Source organism: Canis lupus, chromosome 4, assembly GCF_048164855.1.
Source record: "Canis lupus baileyi chromosome 4, mCanLup2.hap1, whole genome shotgun sequence".
Classification (NCBI taxonomy): Eukaryota; Metazoa; Chordata; class Mammalia; order Carnivora; family Canidae; genus Canis; species Canis lupus.
The window spans coordinates 8,890,228-8,914,949 of NC_132841.1; the positions used below are offsets into that span (position 1 = coordinate 8,890,228).

At 35.7% G+C, this 24,722-nt stretch overlaps 1 protein-coding gene across 1 annotated transcript in view; it reads right to left on the minus strand.

Annotated features, from left to right (window-relative positions):
* Window positions 1–211: 211 nt before the first annotated feature.
* Window positions 212–24,722, minus strand: part of TSNAX (translin associated factor X) — a 30,439-nt gene continuing 5,928 nt past the window's right edge. The window contains exons 4-6 of the mRNA XM_072823076.1: window positions 24,154–24,284; window positions 5,849–5,976; window positions 212–2,062 (exon numbers count right to left, since the gene is read on the minus strand). Of these exons, the coding sequence (XP_072679177.1) occupies window positions 1,685–2,062; window positions 5,849–5,976; window positions 24,154–24,284 (637 nt within the window). The 3' untranslated portion in view covers window positions 212–1,684. The remainder of the gene's footprint in view (window positions 2,063–5,848; window positions 5,977–24,153; window positions 24,285–24,722) is intronic.

The window sequence follows — 24,722 nt, forward strand, 5'->3', positions numbered from 1 at the left end:
CTGGTTTAGAAAGATGAGAATGATACCCAGTTTGGGTCAATGGTTGATGTGAAGAGCATCCTTTCAGAAACTCTCCCTACCTCTGGACTAATTTTACGAAAAAATAAATCTCCGCATTAAGCTAGTTTACATTAGGTTTCGTATTTAGGCCAAAAATTCTACAACCGTTTGATTAACTATTTCTCAGTATGATCAAAAAAATAAGCTTAACTTTTATCTTTCAATATTTTATTTAAAGACTTCAGTTTTAAACATCTGTAAGACATTCATCAATCCATTTATTTTACTTTTAACATTATAAATTTAACTTCAAGTGGCAAAAAAAACAAAAATATGTAATCAGACTATATTTTAGCAGTGTCTTCAAAATAGGGAAACCAAAAAAACTTACTACCACCAAAACAAACCAACCAATCTAATTTATTAGGCATGTCTATGTTTTATTTTCCTTTACAGGATAATTATTTTTTGGAAAAAATTCACTTTCAAAGAATCAGCCCTTGCAAACAGAGCAGCTAGTCTTTCCACAAATAAAACCCAGTATCTAGATTCTCAAAACTCACAATACCAAATGGAAATGTCTGGTTGTCAGCCAATAGGGTCATGCTCAAGTCCGTTTCACATCACAGGGAATAATCTATAACTAATTTCATAGGCAAATTCCAATTCTAAATATTACTAGAGACTACTATTGTTATTCCCAACTGTGGTGACAATTGTCTTATTGCTGAATTGTACATGATAAATTTTCTTTGGCAACTTTTTATGCTATCAAGTAACACAACTGGACAACTATAAAGGTTTGAATTAACTTAGTATTTCAAAATTGCAAACTTCATTGTAATTATTTAAATGTAATTTCTTATAGATGCATCTATAAGAAACATGCCTAATGTAATATAACAAGAAAAGAATTGCTAAATAATCATTACTAAAAGCTTTTCAGATATATGTACAAGTACACAGTTGAACTCAAAAACCAGTGAAAATATTATAATGTTAGCTCCAATTCACTATCAGACTTTCTGTGATAAAGAATAAAAACTAAATGTAAAAACTAAAATCTGGGTGTCCGTCAATTTTTCTGGAAGGCTCTTTCAAATGGATTCAAAATGGCCTAAAAATTGGCCAGAATACAATGTGAATTCTATTATACCTCATAAAATTAAGTATATTGATAACTTAATAATTTTTAATTCTTGTTCTATGGAATAAGCCTATAACGGAGGCTCGGCAAAATATTACCAAGAAATTTAAAAAGGAAGCTCAAGTCCAGATGTATAACTAAGAAATCTTCTCTATATATAACAAAATCACCAACTTAAATTATAAACGGCTTTCACTTAATATTATCACTCCAAACTTCACACAATGTAAATTAAAATAGGTATGGCAGAAAGTGCACTCTGAAGCATGTTCACATCACAAAGATAAACGATGAAATTTAGCCAGCAAAAATTCAAATAGGCATATATGCAAACATCTGTATGCAAACTTTCATGAGTAAGATGTAAGAAATGATTCGTCTTGATAATTTTATGTACAAATTGTTTACAATTTAAAACAAGTACAACTGAAAACGTTTCTATGTAAAAGCCACAATAAAGTCAAACGAAATACTAAATAACAAAATAACAGTCTTACGAACTGGTCTCTCAAGAGAGTAACAATGGAGTATGGTATTCTAAGAAATGCCTTCTTCTTGATCAATCATTTCTGTTTTAACTGAAAAGACATCTGCCAGCATATGTTTTGGAATTTCTGAACCTCTGACTTTCAAGGCATAACAAGCATTCTCCACTTTGGCCAGACTTTGTTTCAAGGTATACAACTTCTTAGAAACCTCATAAGGTCCAGTATTGCCAATGAATGAAAATCCATCATAAACCTGACGTAAAAACTGGCTCACTTCAAAGGGGGTGTCAATGTCCCCATTCCCCACACTGTTAATACACATCCGCATCAACTCTCCAGTTAAATCAGCCACTCCCAGGAGGTAATCAACAGGTGTGATTTTCAGTCTCCAAGTACCAAACTGCTTATCCTGTCCGTCAGAGGAGGGCTGGTAAAGAAAACACACACACACAAAGAAAATACAACGTGAAAAAGAGTGAATATGCATGTATGCCATTTATTATAAGGTACAAAATCAAAAGCAGGTCAGTCATACTAATCTCTAAATAAGAGGATCTTTTTGTTTAATGACCATTTGGGATGTTACAAGAAGAATTCATGCCCTGGGTAGAAAGCTGAAGTAAAGGACTTCAAGATAATTTTGTAATCTAATATGGTATCATTTTAAAATCAACTATTCCCAACTTCACTTGACATATAAAGTAAAATTAAAACATTCTTAATAAACCTAATGACTATTGCATGACAGTCACTTACTTATTTAAATGACAAATCATAAAGCCCTCCAGGGTTTGTGATCCACACGTTTTCCTAAGTCACTTAGTCCCTTTCTGGCCTTTTCTAGCCCCACTCAGCAACACTATCATAATTTTTCACTCTCTTGCTACATTCTCTTCAGTTCCCTTAGACTCAGACTCCTTTGTTGTTGCTTTTTCTGCACCTGGCCAACAAAGACAAAACCCTGAATCGATATTATAATCTACTCATGCTAGTGTTTTATTCAAGTAGCGGAGTACCAAGCTGAAAAAATAGTAATCACAACTATAGAGTTGGTACTGCTACAAATTACTCACCAATCCTTCTTCCTTATTCCTATAGTTCTCTTTCCTGTCTCTTCAAACACTATTGCAAACCCTTACCACTCTCCTCAGCCCCCTACTCAATCCCAAACCTCTCTACTCTCAGTAGACAATCTTGTCTACTTACAATGACCTGGCCATTTGCCAGATTAACTGGCACAAGCTCTCTCAATGACCTTATCCTACAAAATAAAACAAAACAAAAAGAACTTATTTATGTCCACATCCATCTTTACCTTCTATCCTCCAGTCTCAGATGATGGGTTGTCCCCTCCTCTTGTTTGAGGTTAACTCTTCCAAATGACCTTGACCCATCTCCTCCCACCTCTTCCAGGACCTTGCTTCATAAGGTGTATGCCCTTGGGCAAGTTATTTCATCTCTCTAAACCTCAGTTTCCTCATCTGTAAAATGGGATAACAGCACCTACCTCAGAGGTTTATTTTAAGGATGAGTTAACATTTACCAAGTTCTTGGCATAACGCCCAACACAAAGTAAATACTCAATAAATGTTAGCTGCTATCACCGTCACCCTCATGTCCATCTCCTCTCTCCACATCAACTTTTCCCTCTCTCTATTGGAGCCTGTCTGGAAGACGGACAGGCCTACACTGTTATTAAAAGTCTGTATGAGATATAACTGGCTGAGGCTATAATCATACTGGAGGACATTTTAGGCAGAACTGCAAAGGTGTGCAGGTCAAAATTATGTTGTGTATTTGAGGAACTCATGAGGTATTTCCTTGGGTAATGTTTAAAGTGAGTAGTAGTATAGGATGATTCTAGAAAGGAGGTCAGGGGTAGAATGTCACATTAAGGAATGTGAACTTTACCTATGGGTAATCAATAGTCACTGAGAATTAAAGAAATGAAAAAGTCAAATTTAAGTTTTATTAATACTACTCAATATCGTTGGACTGTTCAGAGATTGTCCAATCCTTTCAACATAGATATAAAAAAGTGAGGTCCAAGAAATGTGGTAGGTAATAGAGCTAGTTAATGACAGAACTAGGTAAGTACCCAAAGTCAACTTCCCAATTTTTCTGATACCTGATTATCATGACATAAAACTACCTGTTATGTTTGGTTTCTATTCACTGTTAGTAGAATTGGCATCTTTTTAGAAAGGGTAGCTTGTGGGGGAAATGGAGGGGGACTGCATTTTATAGGTGGTTTATAAAAATAACTTTGGCTTAAGAAAACATTAATGTTCTTTGTTTCTATCATTAGAGAGAAAGAGCTCCCTGATTATGACTAAGAAGTTGATTTTAGAGAATAACGCATGTTAAAAATTTAACATATTTCAACTAATAAATTGTCAAGAAAATAAATCCTGCTTCACTGGTAATGTGTATTAGAAACTAGAGAAAAGCAAATTACTTGAAATGCAATTTTTCAAGATGCGTCTGAAGTATTTAGGGGTGAAATATCAAGGCATCTGTAATTGACTTTAAAGTGGTTTAGCAAAAAGTATTTCGATAAAGCAAATATGGCAAAATATTAACAATTATCCAGGTAATGAGTACATGGATGTCCATATGTTAGTATTCTCTCTACTTTCTTGCATGTTTGTACTTTAAAACATTTTTAAAAATTTAAGTGGTTTTGACAATATTCTCAGTAAGCAAGTCAGAACAAAATATCTTTCTTCCCTATCAAATTCCCAGAATTTTCCACACCAAGAATCTTCAGCACTAGAAGGAAAAATTATTTCTGAATGTGGTCTTAATTTGAAAAGTATATGAATTATTTTAATATTATAATCTCTGAATAATTTACTACCTAAATCCAGTGCATTTACTCTCAGTTTTTCTTTATATTTATGTCCTGATATTTCCAATTTTGAATCAGAAAGAACTTGAAAGGGAGTATAGCAACTTCTCTAATATATATATCAAAGAGGCTTCCTTTCTTTCCATAATTCAATCTTCACTAAATAAATAAAATATAAAGGAATTTTACTTCTCAAAAATGGAATGCCCTCCTTAATGAACTTCCTACAGTTTTAAAAACTGAGAAAATATATACATGGCTTCCTTAAAGTTGTATTTGTCATGCCAAATTCAGTCTGACCTTTCAGTGTTAACATTTTACTTCCTATTCAAGAAAACATTATTTCTACATCTTCCTCCATCCTCTGCCTGACCATCCAGTAATCTCAGTACTAATCATCAGTAATCATCATCATCAGTAATCTCATCCTGATCATCTCAGTAATGCTTTAAAAAATAATTAAAAAATTACCAAACTAAAGACAGGAAAAACTGTCCAATTTTATCCTTAGGTGTACTTGTATCTCAGGAAGTATCAAATATTGAAAATCTCACCTTTCGTTGCCTGTATATACTGAAACCCAGGGAAAAAACAATATTTATTTATAAGTCAGACTGCAAAAGTTTCTTTTTTCTTAATCTGAAATAGCGGCATAATTTTCAGATACAAGCTTTATGAACTGAGTAAGTGATTAACAGCTCTCCCTGTATAGGAACAATTTTACATTAACTTTTCTAATGACAACTAGGGACCACTTCCGTGTCATATACTACACACTGCTAATTTAAAACCTTTAAATCAAATCCTGTAAAACACTCCTTTGAGGTAGATACTTGGTGCAGGGGTTTCTGTGCATACTCTGAGAAATTCTGGCAGAGTGCAGAGGGGCACTGGCTTAGATTTCAAAACACCTGGTTTCAAAATTTAGCTCTGTCGCACTTAATTTGTTGTGCAGTTTCTGGTAAGTTATTTAAACTCTCTAAAGCCTGTTTCCTACTTTGTAAAATGAGGGTGAGAATTCTTACCTCATACAGTTAATAAAAAATTTAAATGAGATAGTGCTTACAAAAGGCACATGGTAAATACAGAGTAAAACCAAAAGTGGACTTAACAGTAATCACTTAGCAGTGCTTTAGATAAATAGTATTACTATCCCCCCAACATAACCAGCTGTTCTTGTTCCACCCACTAACAAAAATATTTTAAAAAGACCATTTCCTTCGTTGAGAATCTATGAAATCACACTTTAGAAAGAATACTGCCACCTCGATATTCTTAACATTGTAAGCCAAGAAATCTCCTATCTTCACTATACTGTTATATGAATTATGTAATAAATGTGAAATGATTTCAAATTCTTACGGTCTTATTTTCTTTTCCACATTCTTCTGTTGTAAATATCAATTGTTTATTAATTTCATCCATACTGATAAGTGATCGTGTTTTGATGAAGTGTTGAAAAGAGACAGCCTCCACATATTCCTGTAGTCCTGCAACACCAACCAAGAAAATTACTAAGGAACAACTACTGAATTAGACTGTCATTAATATAGAACTTCAAACTGCTCATCACCTAGCTCAACAAAAGTTTAATGGAGGGGCACCTGGGTGGCTCAGTTACCTGTCCACCTCTTGGTTTCAGCTAAGGTCATGATCTCAGGGTTGTGAGATCGAGCCCCGTGTCAGGCTCTGCACTCAGTGTAGAGTCTGCTTTAGATTCTCTCTTCCTCTCCCTCCCACTTGCACTCTCTCTCAAATAAATAAATAAAATCTTTAAAAAAAAGTTTAATGGATGCTGACTATAATGGTAGCACTGGATTCAATACTTAGACTACAAAGAATTACTTGGGGATAGATGGTGGGGATTAGTACTGAACACAGCAAACATCTCTGCAACTCAACTTTATAGACAACTCAAATATAAATGTATTCAAGCTTTCTACTTCATGAGTCATTGGTCTTAAAAAATCTACTTTCTTTTCTACAGAGAAACATCAAAGACATATAGAAAAAAAGGTTTAAAGAATTTAAGAAAATTCTATTATGAAAATTCTTTAGGCTTTAACAGAAACTACACAGTGGATTATTTTTTGCTCCCTGAAGCAGCAAATAGGTAATAATTTAATCAAATGAGACATAAAATTAAATGACATTTGGATCTTTCCTGAAATTTTAATAGGTAGAAAACACTAAATAATACAGTATTAAGTGTCAATATGGTCTTTCTGCTCCTACTCCAAAATGGATCTAAGAATTGATAACTCCTTTCTGCGTTAGTAATTTAAGTTTAAAAAAAGAAACAAAAAACCTAATGAGCAATACATTTTTATACCAGATCTAAGTTCCACAAAATTAGCACTGAAATAAAAACAAATTTTGGTAAAGATCAAAAGCAGTACTATATATACTTTTTCAAGTGTTTTAAAACAACTAAATTCTCTAGCCACAATTTTCAATGTTATTAATGGTATAATCTATAAGATGATATTTACAGAGAAAAAGTATTTCTTAAAATGAATGTCATTAACTGTTAAGAAACTATTTTAGTATTCTTTGTAAAGGCTTTGTTATAAACACAAGAGAAGAATGAATTCTGACTAAAGAAAACTCAGAACTGAATAGAATCATCATATTCAAGCTAACGCATCTTGCGAAGAGTCCTCCCAGTGCTGACACTAAAAATCAGGTTTGGCATCAACAGTGTTGAGACTCACCCCACTGTGGGATCATCACATCAAATGCCACGTAAGGGTCAAAGAAACAAAGGGAAGTGGATGACCTGGTTTTGATAGCAGTAAGAGGAAGCTACTAAATGAAAATATCCTGACTCATTTTAAGCCACAAGTGATGTTAAAGCAAAGTCAGAAACTGGTGCCTTCAGTTGACAGAACAGGACATGATAGAATAGGACATTGTTTCATAAATTATAACATGCTGAGAAATGAAACAAAGTTTAACAGAACAGATAACATCTTTTACATTTACTATAAAAAAAACATTTGTGTAAAATTTTAGTTTTATGAATAGGTGACCACCAAGTTCTCTTTCCCAAAGACAATCTGTACGTCTCAATCCCTTCCAGAAATAACTTCATGCACGCAAAAGGAAAGAACAAAACCTAAAGACCACTCATTACATCTCTCAATATGTTCTACCGCGGTCAACTCTTATGAATGGGCTAAACAGACAGAAGATAATTGCACAAAGATTTACATGCAAGGGTATTCGTCATTATAATCATTACAGCAAGGAAGTAGAAAAAGTTTAAAAGATCAATTTAGCTCCACTACTTCAGATAACGGAGGTGGACTCTAAAACATTTCTCCTTTGCCAGCTAGTACAGTATTAAACTTTGTTGGTAGAAAGCGCTGTAAGGGAAAGCAAGGAGGAAAAAGCTCTCTTCCTTGTTGTAGTGTGTCTCTTCCAGCAGCCTTCTCCATGTGAGGAAACCAGCTGCTCGAGGTAGCCAGTAGCACACAGCATTTCCTTGGGAATAACTTCCCAGTGAGCTACCACCTCGGGCAAGGAGTTTGATTGTATGGCACCTCTCCAAGGACAGCTTCCCATAGAATTCTATTAGCTCAGCACCTCAGCAAACTTCTCTGCCATCCAATGGGCCATGCCTTCAAGGAGGTGAGGGAGGGTGGGAATGAGGGATGTACTCTTCCGGATTTGCTTCTTTTTAGCCCTGGGGTAGTGGCTGCCCTCTCTGAGATTCCTATACTTTTTAGAATATACTTTTCCTCTTATCAGGTAATCACCTACACAGCTAATTCTTTATATTAAACTTACCCTGTTCAAATTACCATGCAGCTTTTTTTCCTATTTGGACCCTGATGAATACAACAGGGAATTATGAAAATGAATAATGGTATTATTTTTCCTTTACCCCTATTACCATAGAGGAGGTATTCTATCTTCTGAGGCCAGACACTGTACCTAGGATCAGGATAAAGATGCAATCCGAGCAGGAAGCTTAACACAGATTTTCCCTTCAATGTTCCACCTTATTTATGTTCTCTATTGGATTCTTTTTTTTTTTTTAATTTTATTTTATTTATTTATGATAGGCACACAGTGAGAGAGAGAGAGAGAGAGAGAGAGGCAGAGACATAGGCAGAGGGAGAAGCAGGCTCCATGCACCGGGAGCCCGACGTGGGATTCGATCCCGGGTCTCCAGGATCGCGCCCTGGGCCAAAGGCAGGTGCTAAACCGCTGCGCCACCCAGGGATCCCCTCTCTATTGGATTCTAATGGTCAATATTCAAACATGCTCAGATCTCTCCCATCTATTGGTCCTCTTTCTTCCCAACTATTGCCCCATCTCTCTTCTCCCCTTCAGAACTAAATTTATTGAAGTAGCTGGCTACAACATTCCTTAATAACCTCACCGCATACTTCTCAACCTACTTCATTCTACCTTGAGCCCCTCTCTACACCAAAACAGCTCTCACGAAGATTATAATATAATATGACCTTTAACAAGGTTAAGGGACATTTTTTCATTTTCCATCTTGGCAGTAGTCAGAATTTTGACCACTTTAAAGGAGGAATTCTTTGGGGTTTTTAAGATTTTATTTGTTTCAGAGACAGAACACATGTTATGAGCAGGGGGGAGAGGCAGAGAAAGAGGGTGAAGCAGACTCCCCACTGAGTAGGGAGTCTCACATGGGGGGCCCTGATCCCAGGAACCCAGGATTATGACCTGAGCTGAAGGCAGATGTTTAACCAACTGAGCCATCCAAACGACTCAGGAGAAATTCTTTAAGCAAGTTTCCAGGGCACCTGGGTGGCTCAAAGGTTGAGCACCTATCTGCCTTTGGCTCAGGTCGTGATGTGGGGGCTCTGGGATGGAGTCCCACAGCAGGTTCCCCATAGGGAGCCTGCTTCTCCCTCCACCTACATCTCTGCCTCTGTGTCTTAACCAAGATGTTATCTACAGGAGAACATATGGTAAAACAACATTCTTTGAGTGGAAAAAAATATTTGGCTGAATTCATGAGTTAGCCAGTTGTTTTATCCACATGAGCCAATCCAAAACATGGAAAACAGTTCCAATGAATACATTCTTAAAATTATTTGTAGTTAATAAAATTAACTAAGTACAACCAACTTTCACGCCTGCCCCTCAGCTGAAGAAGTGCTAAACACAATGATCTGTATGGTAATTTTCAAATTCAGAATGGTAGGAACTATTCTCTTCCTATTGAAATGTCAAAAAAAATCCGCTTGATGAAACTAAACGGTATGACAACTAAAGAGGACATCTCTCACTTTGAACAAAGCACTCCTAAATGACACAAAAATTAATAGTATGCTGTTGCTAAAATGTTTGCAGTCTTACAAATAAATGCATTTGAAATAGTACTAAACTCACCAAACAAGGTTTAAACTTAACATTTTAAATTGATTTTTTTAAGCTGATATTTTAAGTGTATAGTTCTGTGGCACTCATTCACACCTGTGGTACAACCATCACCACCAACTATTTCCAGAACTGTTATCTTACAAAACTGAAACTCTACTAAATACACACTCATTCCTCTTTCCCTCATGCCCCTAACAACCAGCATTCTATTTTCAGTCTCTGGATTTGACTATTCTACATACCTCACAGAATAGAATTTGTACAGAATTTATCCTTTTGTGACCGGCTTACTTTAGCACAATGCCTTCAGGGTTCATCCATGCTGTAGCATGTGGCAGAATTTCCCTCCTTCTTAGGGCTGGTATTCCACTGTATAGACATATGACATTTTGCTTATCCATTCATCCATCAACGGACATTTAGGTTGCTTCCACCTTTTGGGTATTGCGAATAATGCTGCCGTGAACATGTGTATACAAATATCTGCGCGTCTCTGCTTTTTTTTTTTTTTTTTTTTTTAATTTATTTATTTACGATAGTCACACACACACAGAGAGAGAGAGAGAGAGAGAGAGAGAGAGGCAGAGACACAGGCAGAGAGAGAAGCAGGCTCCATGCACCGGGAGCCCGACGTGGGATTCGATCCCGGGTCTCCAGGATCCCGCCCTGAGCCAAAGGCAGGCGCCAAACCGCTGCGCCACCCAGGGATCCCAGCGTCTCTGCTTTTAATTGTTTTTGTGTATGCACCAGAAGCCTCCAACAAGACATTTTAAAAATATAAAGTATGAGTAGTAGCTTACTAAGTTCTGAGTGTCAGTTAGATGTTAAGATAATGTATCTGGTACTTTACATCCATCTTTTTCATATTCATTATAAGCTTACATGGACTGTATTACTGACCTTCTTTTATAGATGAACTGAGGCTCATAGAAGTTAAAGAATTCACCCATATCAAACTAAAAAAAATTTTTTTTAAGATTTTCATTTATTCATAAGAGACACAGAGAGAGAGGCAGAGACACAGGCAGAGGGAGAAGCAGGCCCCTCACAGGGAGCCCGATGCAGGACTTAATCTTTGGACTGGGATTACGCCCTGAGCTAAAGGCAGATGCTCAACTGCTGAGTCACCCAGGGGTCCCATAAAAAAATATTTCTAATTCAAAAGTTCATGTCCTTCCCCTTACCTGCTTCTTTACATTCAATTCCATATAAAGCATAATCACTTTTTCTCCTACTAAATCCAGTTCAGCTATTCTCTATGCTTTGTGCTTTTGTTTAACTTTATTCTCTAGTCTCTCCTACCATAAACTTTCATGATTCCATGCTATTCTGTGCCTAAGCTGACTTCTCTAAATCCTTTTCTACCTGTAGGAGAAGTTTAAATGTTCTGATACGCCCAGTCAAGGCAGCACTCATTTCTCCATACCCATTACATAAAACTTATACTTCGGCTAAATGTTTCAGCCAGCTCTGATTTATGAATACCTATTTTTTTCACTACAGAGTTTTGAGGGAAAGAACAATGCCTTTACAACTTTCTCTTTTCCCCACTCCCAAAGGGACCTTGAGAAGAGACTCAAATGTTTAGTAAATTCTTTTTTTTTTTTTTTGTTTCTTTTTTTTTTTTTTTTTTTTTTTAAATTTTATTTATTTATGATAGTCACATAGAGAGAGAGAGAGGCAGAGACATAGGCAGAGGGAGAAGCAGGCTCCATGCACCGGGAGCCTGACGTGGGATTCGATCCCAGGTCTCCAGGATCGCGCCCTGGGCCAAAGGCAGGCGCCAAACCGCTGCGCCACCCAGGGATCCCTAGTAAATTCTTTAAAATAATCTCTCCCTGTTCTTCCTCACTAGTTTTATGAGATGATACGTGCTTTGACAAAAATATTTTAAAATCTAGTATTCAAACGTTCAAAAATAACCTAATTATACTTAATTTATAGTACTTTGGATTTAAGTCCATTAAGAAAGAAATATTCCTACAAGATTAAAAGTTCAAACTGATGGAAGTTCAGAATTAGAGGTCTTAAAGTTACCTGATTTATTTTTTATAGGAAAAAAAAAAAGATACAGAACAACAGCCTTCAAAATTTATCTGTGGTGTCAATCTATGTTAACATGGATGGCCATCAAACACTGCATTTTCAAATATATCTAAAGTCATTACTTAAGTTGTCCTTGGAATGTGTTTGATTAAAGTTAATCCTGAGATGAGGTGTCCATTTCTGCTCCATGGTAGTTAGGTTTCATGATATACCACAAAGAAAGTTCAAGGACATCTGGCCCAAAACACTGAAAAGCAGTTCTGGTCACATCTAGGTAAAAGGATGTTTAAACAAGTTATGTTTCAACTTGATGAAAAGGACATCCGTTATTTTCAGTGAATAATCCCCAAGGTGAAAAATTTCAACCTACTGCCATATTCCATCAAACAATGCCTTCCCCTTCTGCTTTTACCTTGGATGAAATCCAATTAGAATTATTTACAGAATCAGCTGCCAGTAAGAGAGAAGTCTGTAGGTTGCTTTTATGTAATTTGTTATTTTTCTCCTTGTTCCTCTTTTAGAACATATAGAAGGAAACCCAATTAAAGACTCCTGATTTTTACTTATTCTTATAATACTTAAGCAATATACATCCAATCCAAATCTCCATCAAAAACCATATATAAAGGTAAACAAACAAGACAGAGGTCTCACTCTAAATTCAAATTTTGCATCTCTCAACTCTCTCTCCAGGCTTTTAGTGTTTTTAAAAAATTGCTTGCCTTATGACCCAGCAATTCCACCCCTAGGTATATACACAAGAAACTAAAAGCAGAGGTTCACACAAACTTACAAATGTTCATAGCAGTACTGTTCACAATAACCAAAGAGTAGAAACAACCCAAATGTCCATCATTGATGAATGGATAAACAAAATGTGGTATATACATACACATAGTGTGGAATATTACTCAGCCCTAAAAAAAGGATAGAATTCTGATACATGCTATGACACATACAAGAGCCTTGAAAACATTATGCTAAGTGACAAAAGCCAGACACAAAAGGCCACAAATCATATGATTCTATCTACATGAAATATCCAAAAGAGGCAAATCCAATGGAGACAAAGTAAATTAGTGGTTGCCTAGCTATGGGTATATTGGCGTGGGGGAAGGAAGATGAGGAATGACTGCGAATGTGTAAGGGGTGTCCTTCTGGGATGATGAAAACATTCTGGAATTAGTGGTGACAGCTATACGACTTGTTACAGTAAAAACCACTGAATTAGACAATTTAAAAGGGTTAATTTTATGGTGTATAAATTGTAACTAAATTTTTAAAACTGCATTTTTAGCTATTTTTAAGAATACTATCTGAATTTTTTCAAGTTAGCTTTATTAGATCACTAAAATATTAGAGTAAAATCAGATCCAGGTCTGATTCACATGCCATTCTGCTAAAAAGTCTTATACGCAAACACATAAATTATACATTGAAAATATATCCATGAGCCTTAGCTTTGAAAGGATATGCAATTATACTACCAATAGTAAAACTTAAACACAATTTCACTAATTCGGATTTTGTTTAATTTGAATTGTCCACTGAGCAGGGCTTTTACTTTAGCACTGAAGAGTGTATGCTGAGAAAATAAGTATTACTGATTTTTTAACCCAAAATAAAAATAAATTTTAAAATTTAGCACATTACTACAGATTAATTCTGCTAAATTCCAGAAGGGAAGAGGACAAACATTTGTTAACAGTTATGTGCCAAAGTAAGAAATGCCTTTCATAAACATACTTCATCTAGTTTTCAAAGCAACCCATGAGGCAGTTATTCCCAATCCCACATAACAGGTGAGAAAGCTAAAATTCAAACAGGTTGTATATTATGTTCCAAGGTTACAGATCTAAGGACTATCAGAGCAAACAAACCCAGGTCTGTCTGACAGAAAAGGCTCTCTTTCTACTTCACCTCAGTGAGTAAATTTTATGTTTAAAAAGCAAACGTGAATGAGTAGAAAAGTTAATAGTAATCTGGGGATCTTCTAAATCCCTCCAACATGACTGCTAAATACCAAAGGATCACACTCTCTTCCTATCTCATTTAGTCACTATACTAATCCCTTAAACATCTCCTGTCAGCCTTTCCAACTCCCTTTTCCCTTTCAATGAAATTCAAAATATTTTAACAGGAACATAAATTATTATATAAATCAATATAAACTTCAAACTCTAAATATATTCTTTCATTGTCTTACTATGTTAAACTATATTTACTAAAAAATTGCTTATCAAGTGCTGTAAAATATAAGCATAAGCTATTTATCAAATCATTTCTTGATTTTTAGATGCTGGTAGAAAGATCTTTTGTTTAATTTGTCTGTCTTTCCCTAGCTAAATGAAGCCACTGAGACATGATTTGATATTCGGAACATCACTGAACTCATGACTTCCTCCATTAGAATGACAGTCATTCAGTGACTAGGGATCCTACCTATGTGGAGATTCACAGGCCTGCCTCTACCTCTACTCTCTCCACTACTCATCAAATCTCTATTCCTTTCTCATCATCCTCGCTCTAACCATTGAGATATAAATAAAGGGAGTAGAAGAAAAAAAAAAAGCAAGGTTTGGCTGGCACTTACTGGGTAGGAGAGGTGAGCATCCTTTGATCATTTGATAAGATGCAGGACAGATCCCTTCCCCTAAGACGTCTCCCCTATGTGCAGAGGCGCTCCGCTCCCCTCACCATCAGGGAGTATGTCTCAAATAAAGCAAAGCTCCCCTGAACCTACCTCAAAGACTACTACTGCAACCTGAGGAAATATGCTGTGCATGAAACACCTGTTAATATCCCTGGTTCCTGGTAGACTTCCCAAATGCTATCTGCTTGTCTCCTTAGAGCATTTCTTTGAAGGTTTACAGAAGGGAGCCACAACTCAGCCGCACAACACAAGTCCCCCCAACCATACCTCTAGACTTAAAGCAACTCCCTGGTCTCCCAAACCCAAAGTAACATTAATTTTGCAGCTTATCCCCTAGCTGCACTGCATAAAACCATAAAGTAGGTTATGGGCTAAACTATGCACCTCCCCCAAATTTATATGTGGAAGCTCTAACCCAAGTAACTCAGACGATTAATTCAACGTGACTGGTGTTCTTGTAAGAAGAGGAGATCGGCACACAGAACAAACACTAGGGATGCCTGTGCAAAGAGGAAAGACCATGTGATGTCACAGAAAGAAAGGGGCCACCTTTAATCCAGAGAGAGGCCTCAGAAAAAAAACCAAACTTGCCAACACCTTGATATTGGACTTTAAGGCTCGAGAACTGTGGAAAAATAAATTCCTGTTGTTTAAGCCACCCAGTCTGTGGTATTTTACTATGGCAGCCCCAACAAACTAATACAGTATCTTGGAATCATAGAGCCTGTTTGGCTTATGAGATAAACTAGACATGCCGAAATTCGTATTATTTACTAATTTTGCTACTCATCAGTTAATACACTACTTACCGAAAGATACAGAAGTATTCTTTTAACCAAAATGACCACAGTAGTTTATTAAGCTGAGCATCTTGTACTACTTCTCCCACTGCCATCCTGCTGCAACTAATCCTAACCACATGGGATGCCTCAGAGGCTCAGCAGTTGAGCGCCTACCTTTGGCTCAGGATGTGATCCTGGAATCCCGGGATCGGGTCCCACATTGGGCTCCCTGCATGGAGCCTGCTTCTTCTCCCTCTGCCTATGTCTCTGTGTCTCTCATGAATAAATAAATAAAATCTTTAAAAAAAAAATTCCTAACCACAAATTATTCTAACTTTCTACCTCCTTCACTCCTATTCCTATGTAGAAAAAAACAAATTTATTGATCAGGTAACTTTTAAAAATAGTAAACCATAACTATTAAATGTCCCTGGTTAAGTTCTCACCCCCATTCCCTTCACAGCCATCCTTGTATCTCCAGTCTCCCATCAATTCCAAGCCACTGCCCACCTCCCATCCTCTCTTATTAGCACACAACAGAAAAAGAGGTATTGAGTACAAACTTCCTCCACTACCTCCATACCAATTCTTAACTGCCCATCTCCTCTCCTATAAGGCTTGTCCAAACCATCTAATAAGCTCTGGGTTCCACTCTCTCCTGGTTCTTCTGGGAGTCTATTCCATCAAATACTCTATTCCCTTTAGTTCCACAGGACTCAGTCTTTGACTTTCTTCTCACCCTATACTCTCCCTGAACAATTTTATTCATGTCTATGAACCCAACAACAACTTATAAGCTGATAATTCTAAGCCTGTAACTGAAAATCAGTCCTATATTGTATTATCAGTTCTCTAGACCCATATATCCAACTGCTTATTAGGCAGTTACTTGGATGCCCCACAATTTCCAATTAATCATCTAAAACCCCTTCCATCTTCTGGTTTTCTTCTCTTAAATAATATCCCCATTCAACCAGCTGGCCAAACCAGAAACCTAAAGGTTGTCCTGAGACTATTTCCTTTCTCTTGCACATTTTAAAAAAACATACCCTAAAAGTATGCTCTTTGCCTTCCATCCCCACTGCTAACACCAACCTGGAGGCCCTATTCACTTCACACCTATAATGACAACCATGGCCTCCTCACCTCCCTGCCTCTAGCCTTCCTCCAAATAGGAGAATGGGCACAGACCTGAAATGAGGTTCAAAAGCTAACTCAGTCTCATTAGCTGTGTGAACTAAGGTCATTTTCTAACTTTATGGCACTTCAATTTCCTCATTTGTGAAAAGCAGACCTCTACCTACACTGCAGGATTTATATGGAATAATTTATCAGTGTCTGGACAGGGAGCCTCTATAACTGCTGAATTAAACTGAAGTGAGAATAATTAAAATAAGAATGAAGGGTACTATCTTTGGAAAAATGAAGCTCACAATGCATTTTCCATCATTTGTCTTTAAAGAAAAGGAATGAAGGTGATTAATTTTTGTCAGACAACATTTTCTAACTTCTTCAAAGAAATCAGTGGTTTTTCTCTTACTTTTTATTGTCTTTGCAATATACTAACTCACTTTAAAAGAGGCCGTTCTTTTAAAATGTTACCCTAGCCCAACATGCACTGTAATTCTAAGTAATGGCAAATGATGTTAACGAACACTGATGTTTATTCCTACAAAGGTGTATTCAGTTTGAAGTAGTTTGTCACGTACAAAACTAAATAAGAAGCCGTCTCTTCCACGTTCCCCACTTAGCTCCATTCTTACCAACCAACAGACCTCAGCTCAAAAAAGTAGTTTTCTGAAATAGGATTTCAGAAAAGCAATAGGAGTATTTAAAGGTGAAAAGAGAAACTGGGCTAAAAGATCTCATACATGGACAGTCTAAGTTATGTGAACCAGACATTTATCTAAAAGATTGTTTATAAACTGAGTTCTTGTAACCCAGAAAACTCATGGTCCTACTACTCACCACAGGGTTTTTGCACTATGATACATACACATATTAAATTGTGATTAAAATAGGAAAAATGGTTATCGAACCATCTCACATTTAAATGGAAATTTAAACTATACCTATTTTACTTGCATGTATAAGTAAAATTAAAGGAAGGACGAGTGTCTTTAACAAGATACATGATCTGAGGATCTGATACTGTCAAGTAAAAAGCTTTTGGCTTTGGAAAAAACACTTAAAGGAGGATAAAGCACTAAATACTAGCTATCAGAGAGAAGGTAGTCTACTAGAAGATCTATCAGAACAGATAAAACAGATTTCAATTCCACTACCATCACTAAGCTCATTTAGAAAATGGGGTAGCAGAACTAGTTATCCTCTAATCATTCTTTCAGTTATAAAATTATTCTCAAATTAGGTAAATGAATGATTTCAAACAAAATTAAAATATATTCATGAAAAAATTTAAAATCATCATGTATATATCTGGATTTTCCACTAAATCAAATGGACATCAAATTATCATATTGGGCAGAGAAAAACTGACTATTTACCAAATATATTTCATTATCCTTGGCACAGGAAGAGACTGCATTTCTCATTCTCCCTTGCTGTTAGATGTGGCCGTGTGACTGGCCAATAAAATCTGGGCAGACATGATCTATCTTTTGCAGGGCTGGACCATTAAAACCTCGGGTATCACTGCATACTATTCTTTCCCAAAATCCACTGGTTTTATTTTGATGCCCTAGCTCATCTTGGAAACCATGTATTGATTATACCAGAACCCCAAGATCCTGGGTCCCTGAATGACTAAGCTGGTAAAGCACATGCAAACTACCATTAGAAAGCCTGGACTTTAAAGTGAGAAAGAAACAATTCCTGTTTTGTTAAGCCACCAAAATGTCATGGTTTTTTCATCTGTTTTAGTCCTTAGCTTTAGCTTAACTAACATCTCTGATATACTGAATCTCATGCATAAACAGATAACTTCAATTTTCAGCTGTATCTTTCCCTTCACTAAATTTTTCTATTATTCCAAACTCTTTCTATCTTAGTTCACTTTTTTCAGTGAGCCTTTGGAATTTTGCTAATATACTGAAACTGTATCAAATTTCTCTGTACTGATAAAATGACACTTAAAAATTCTTAAATATTAATACTGATCCTATTTCTACTATCACATTGAAGTAACAGCTTCTGGAAACACATTCCTTTTTTGGAAGGAAAAAAAAAAGTCAAAAAAATTTGCAAAGCAAACTATCAGATAAAGGATTTGGTTGAACAAAAAGAGAATAACCCTTTTAAAATAGTTTGTTCTTCATTCTGTCAACACTTATCAAACACCTGTTAAGTGTCTGGGATATATGAGGAAACAACAACAAAATCTGCAGAGACTTGTGGAATCTACATTCTAATACAGGAAAAAGAGACAATAGAAAGAAACTACATGGTACATAAATGTGAAGGTTTTAAGTGCTATGAACAAAAGAGCAACATAAAAGCTATAACATGTGCTGGGTTAAGGAAAACCCTAATATTTGAGGGAAGGGGACTTAAAGCAAGATTAAGCCTTTACTAGGTAGGAGTCAGGTTCTTAAGTCAAAAGATAAATTAAATCCATATGGTAAGAAACCAATGATACCATTTACTAACTTATATTGGGCAAGTTGCTTAACTTCTGTATAACTCAATTTTCCCACTTACTTAGCAGTAAGGATAACATCTATAACTTAGGGATATTGCAAAGGTCATAGAGAACAACAGCTTAAAAAACAATCTCTAACTGGCCTAAAACACCCACTTAACTCATCATTAACATTCCTGAATAAGAGAATTAAAATATTAGTTGTGGTCTAAACTTAGTTACGTGCACCAAAATGTCTTAAAATTAAATGACAATCTTTATCATTATCAGAGTGATAGAAGCTAAAAAAAAAATTTTTTTTGAGATGGAGAACATTTTCCCCCAACTGTTAATTTTTCAACAAAAGAAAAACACAAAATAAAAACATAATAGAGCCCAACATTTTTTTATGTGACTTATTTCAAGCAACTAAGTATTCGTTCATTTGTTTAACCATCCCTTGGGACAATCTGTAATCTACTCTGATAAGAAATGTGTAGAAAACAGACCTAACTTTTTGTTGTTGTTCAATTATTAGGAGGATACTCAATGTTTGAGCTCACACAAGTATCCCTTAGGGAAATGCTCTGCGTGCCATTAGCACTATTCTTAATGAGGAAAAGCACAGAACTCCTTTAGTTCAATGCCAGAATTGTTTTATCTTCAAGTCAAAAGAACAACTATTTGGAGTAACACCAAAACAAGCATTTAACAATTACAAGCAGCAAGCTATTCATAAGCATCATATTGTTAATGCTACTCTAATTATAAATAACCTTATTTTATCAAATAAAGTATCTGTCAGCAAAATTTTAAGTCCCAGATAGCTCTTTATTTAACTGCTTTATTCCTTAACTTTAAGAAAAAAACTTTATTGCTTTGACTTAAAAGAATCTCATTTTATTTTAAGGACTTAGCTACAGAAAAGTGAGATATAGGGAAACCTTACATTTTTAAACCAAGAGTAGGTAGTCTACAAAAAAATTTACAAAGAAAAGATAAAGGCCTAAAATGGACTTGGTGCTTCAAATAATCCTCAATGATACACTGAAGGGAGAAAACCTGAAGATTGCTTCCATTTTATTAATGCCCTAACTCTTTTCAAGAATGCAGTGCTTCCTTCCTGACTTAAGAAACATTCTACTGACTCCATGAAATGTCCATTTTGTCTTTTCTTCTCCATTTATCTATTTCGTTCTAAAAGCCAAATTAGGTTTCTTTTCATGTCACTATCCATATGATCCTCACTTTTATTTAAAGTCTTTCCTTACACTTTATTCACTGACAATTAAAGAATATACAAAAATAGATTACTGGGACAAATAAAACAAATCTACGATGTCCTAAGATTAGTAGGCTTAACCTTGAACTAATACAGAATTGAGAAGTTTAACCTAACACATCATTATATGATGAAGAATCAACATTGTGAGGAAAATATACCAGTTTTTGCAGAAGTATTAAAGTTCTAAGCATGGACTGAATTCAAAAGTGAAGACTACTGCAGCCAGCTTTTATTATATGCATTATATTGCCACGAATTTTTATATAAGATAAACTTACTGCATGAAGTGACAGAAAAATGATTGCACTTATGGAAGTTATTCAAACTCTTGCCTTTAGTTATCCAAGCTAACAGGATACTTAGAAGCTGTAGAATGTGATTTGTTCACTTTGCTACAGTAAGACATTTAGACTGTAACTGCTTCTTCAGATCAAGGACTTTCTGGAAACTGAGATAAAAATTTCAGGAGATCAAATAGAACAAGGCAAACATTGCCACAAACATCATCTGCCCTGCCTAACAACTAGAAATGTCAGGGTACACGAGAAAAACCTCACCAAAGGGATTTTGATGAAGAATATCATCAATATGAATCGCATAGCTGTTTTTACTAAACTTTGGCACATATTTTCACCAAAGACTGCCATGAAGACATTTTTGTTTTTAAATTTAAGTCATCTCTACACCCAACCTGGGGCTCAAACTCATGACCCCAAGATCAAGAGTCACACACTTGGGACGCCTGGGAGGCTCAGCAGTTTAGCGCTCCTTTCGGCCCAGGGCCTGATTCTGGACGACCAGTGATCAAGTCCCACGATCAAGTCCCACATCAGGCTCCCTGCATGGAGCCTGCTTCTCCCTCTCCCTGTGTCTCTGCCTCTCTGTGTCTCTCATGATAAATAAAATCTTAAAAAAAAAGAGTCACACTCTCTTCTAAGCCAGACAGGCACCCCTCCACCACAAAGAGATTATTGATATGATCTCCTGATACAAAGAACTGCTCTGGAAAAAGGAACTAAAAATTTGTCAATAGTGACATTGAAAAAAAAAAAAAGACTTATAATTTATATTGTGTACAACTCAATTTTTAATTTGTGCACACTATGTACCTACCACCACCCAGCTATAAATACAAAACATTTCTATCACTCCAGAGGGTTCCCTCATGCCTCTAGTCAGTAATCTCTGCCCCTAACCTTTACCAAGTAACCACTATCCTGCCTTTTAACTCCCTAGATTAATTTTGCCTCTTTTTGAACTTCACTTAAATGGAACTACACAACAGTATTGCTTTGAGTCTGCTTATTTTGCCCAATAGATTGTGAGATTCATATTCACTAGTATGCATGTTTATCATTTTTGCTATGTATTTGTTATGCTGTACAACTACACCGTAATTCATTTATCCATCCTCCTGCTAATGAACATCTTGGGTCATTTTTCAGTTTTAGGATATTATCACTACAGCTGTTATGAGCTTTCTTGCATATGTCTTTTGGTGACAAGAGCCTTACTTTTATTGGGTACATATCCAAAAGGGATCATACAGTAGGCACATATTTTTAGCCAAAGTTTCTTAAAGTGTATTGTCAGTCTTTATAATTTAATCATGCAGGTAAGTAAACAGTACCATTTGGCTTTAGTTTGCATGACTCTAGTGAATAATGTTCAGCACCTTTTCATATGCTTATTAGCCATGTGAATATTCATTTTGAAACCCCTGAAGTTTTTTGTTCATTTTTTCTAAAGTAATCTCTACACCCAACATGGGGCTTGAAGTCATGACCCAGAGATCAGGAAGCTCTACCCACTCACTGAGCCAGCCACGCACCCTTGTCCAATTTTTAAAATTGCCTGTCTTCTTGATTTGTAGGAATTCTTCATATATTCCCTATGTGAGTCCTTTATCCAGGGTATGTATGTCTCCTCTCAGACTTCAGCTTGCCTTTTCACTTTGTTAATGATGTCTTCTAATAAATGTCTTAATTTTAATGAAATCCAACTGATCCATTTTTCCTTTAGTAGTTAATGCTCGTGTTATTTCAAAAAAAATCTTTTCTACCATAAGATCATGAAGATATTCTCATGTCTTCAAGAGACTTGTTTTAGCTTTCACTTCACCCTTCTCCTCACCAGTAATTAGATCTTCTCTCCCAACCCTGCCAAACCTGTCACATTCAAGGTTTTGCCACATGACAGCACAAACTGAGTTCATCAAATCTTTTTATTATGTGTGCTATTACTTAAAAAAACAAATCTCTGATAAATAATAAATGACAACGGGAATGGATCTCCTTTGGGAATGTACTAGAATGACTCTTCATACAACTGTTTGAGTTATCACTTCAATTTTGAGTAACAAAACTCATCTTTAAGTGAGATAAGCAGGTACTTTCTTTATTCGTATAAAAAGACATTTTAAGTAGTTGCCAGAGGTGGGAGGTGGGCAAAATGGAAATGTACAGCATGATAACTACAGTTAATAATAATAGACCTTTTTTTGTTTTTTAAAGATTTTATTTATTTATTTATTTATGAGAGAGAGAGAGAGAGAGGCAGAGACACAGGAAGAGGGAGAAGCAGGCTCCATGCAGGGAGCCTGACATGAGACTCCATCCCAAGTCTCCAGGATCACACCCCGGGCTGCAGGCGGCGCTAAACCGCTGCGCCACCAGGGCTGCCCAATAATAATAGACCTTAAAAGTTCGTCATATGAAAACATAATTGTTAACTACATATAGTTATGGATATTAACTAGACTACTTCTGATCATTTCACAACATATACAATGTACACCTAGAACTAATATATTATATAACTAATATGTTATATGTCAGTTATACCTCAGTAAAAAAAAATACACAAAATAACAGGTAACCCTTGAACACTGCAATAGTACATGCCTATGTGGATTTTTTCAATAAATATAGTACAGTACTATAAATGTATTTTCTTCTCCTCATGATTTTCTTTTCTACTTTATTCTAAGAATACAGCCAATACACATAATATACAAAATACCTGTTAACAAACTTATGTTATCGGTATGACTTCCAGTCAATAGTAGGCTATTGGTAGTTTTGGGGGAGTCAAAAGTTTTATGTAGATTTTTGGCTGTACAAGGAGTTGGCACCCCTAATCCTGACCCATTGTTCAAGGATCAACTGTATGTATAATTATTGAGCAACAACAACAAAAGACACATGAACATACATACTACAGGTTGACATTTCTGAAGAACAAGCTGAAATTATAAATGTTCACACTAAGCTAGACCCACTGAGCAGCTCATTTTTCATTATGAAATGCCCTGAGTTCAGTGGAATCAGCTATTTAAAAGAAACAGAGAACTCTCATACATATGAATCAACCTCTGACTTTGTCTTCCTCAATTATATAGCATCTCTCCTGTCAGTGAATTCACATTAAGAAAAGCATGAAGATAAAAGAACCGAGGGCTTCAAATATTTACATGACTGATTTGTGTGTATATATAAAGTGATTTGTGTTTATATAAAGCCCAGTATAATCTTAAAATTCCAGTATGGAGTCACACGATGAGATGTTGAGTCTATCTGGCTAGGCGATACATTCTCTTTTATGAACCCACTAACCTGAAACTTAGGGCCATCAGTAAGATATACCTGTACTGGGAAATGAGATGTGCCTTGTCTGAATACACCCTATACACTCAAAGAATAAAAGTTCATTCTGTAAGGCCTGTTTTTTTTTCAGTAACTTTATTAAAATCTATCAATGACTATTCTACATAATTGGAAAAATAATACAAATTAAATGTTTTTGGATTATCTTTATATTACTATTCAGAAGTCCCAATTCTTAAAGCCAATAAAATTTCACTGTGTCAATTAAAATTCATGCAACTCACATATAAATCACGTAACACACTGTTGTTTTTTTTTAATGTTACCACTGAAGTGAACCTACACTTACCTGTAGTAATGGCTCTATGAAACTGATGCATGTCTTCTCCTGAGAGCTCTTGGGCTACTTGCAATATCTTTTGTCTAACACCATCCAACTTAATTTCTGATTCAGTCAATATCTCTTCCATATCAGGAGCACTATAATCAAGATATTGGGAACTTTTACAGTATCAGCCAGATGCTTTGTTAGTGAAAAACTAAAATAATCTAAGTATCAATGAACACAGGGCTAAATATTGTATCTGGATGCTTCTAATGAAAACTACAATTATATTTTATTAAAAATACATAAAATCGGGGGGGGGGTGCCTGGCTGGCTCTACCAAGAGCATGTGACTCTTGATCTCAGAGTCATGAGTTCAAGCCCCACATTAGGCACGAAGCTTAAAAAGAAAAGAAAAAGCCTTAAAATATGAAATCTGCTCAAAAACAATAGCTATCTTTGGGTACTGTGACTGAATTCTTTCATTGAGTATCTTTACTTTGCTACAATGTATTATTTTTCTAAAGATTACTACTTTCTAAGTTTACTATAATAACAATGCATTAATTATTTTTAGTGGAGAAACACACACA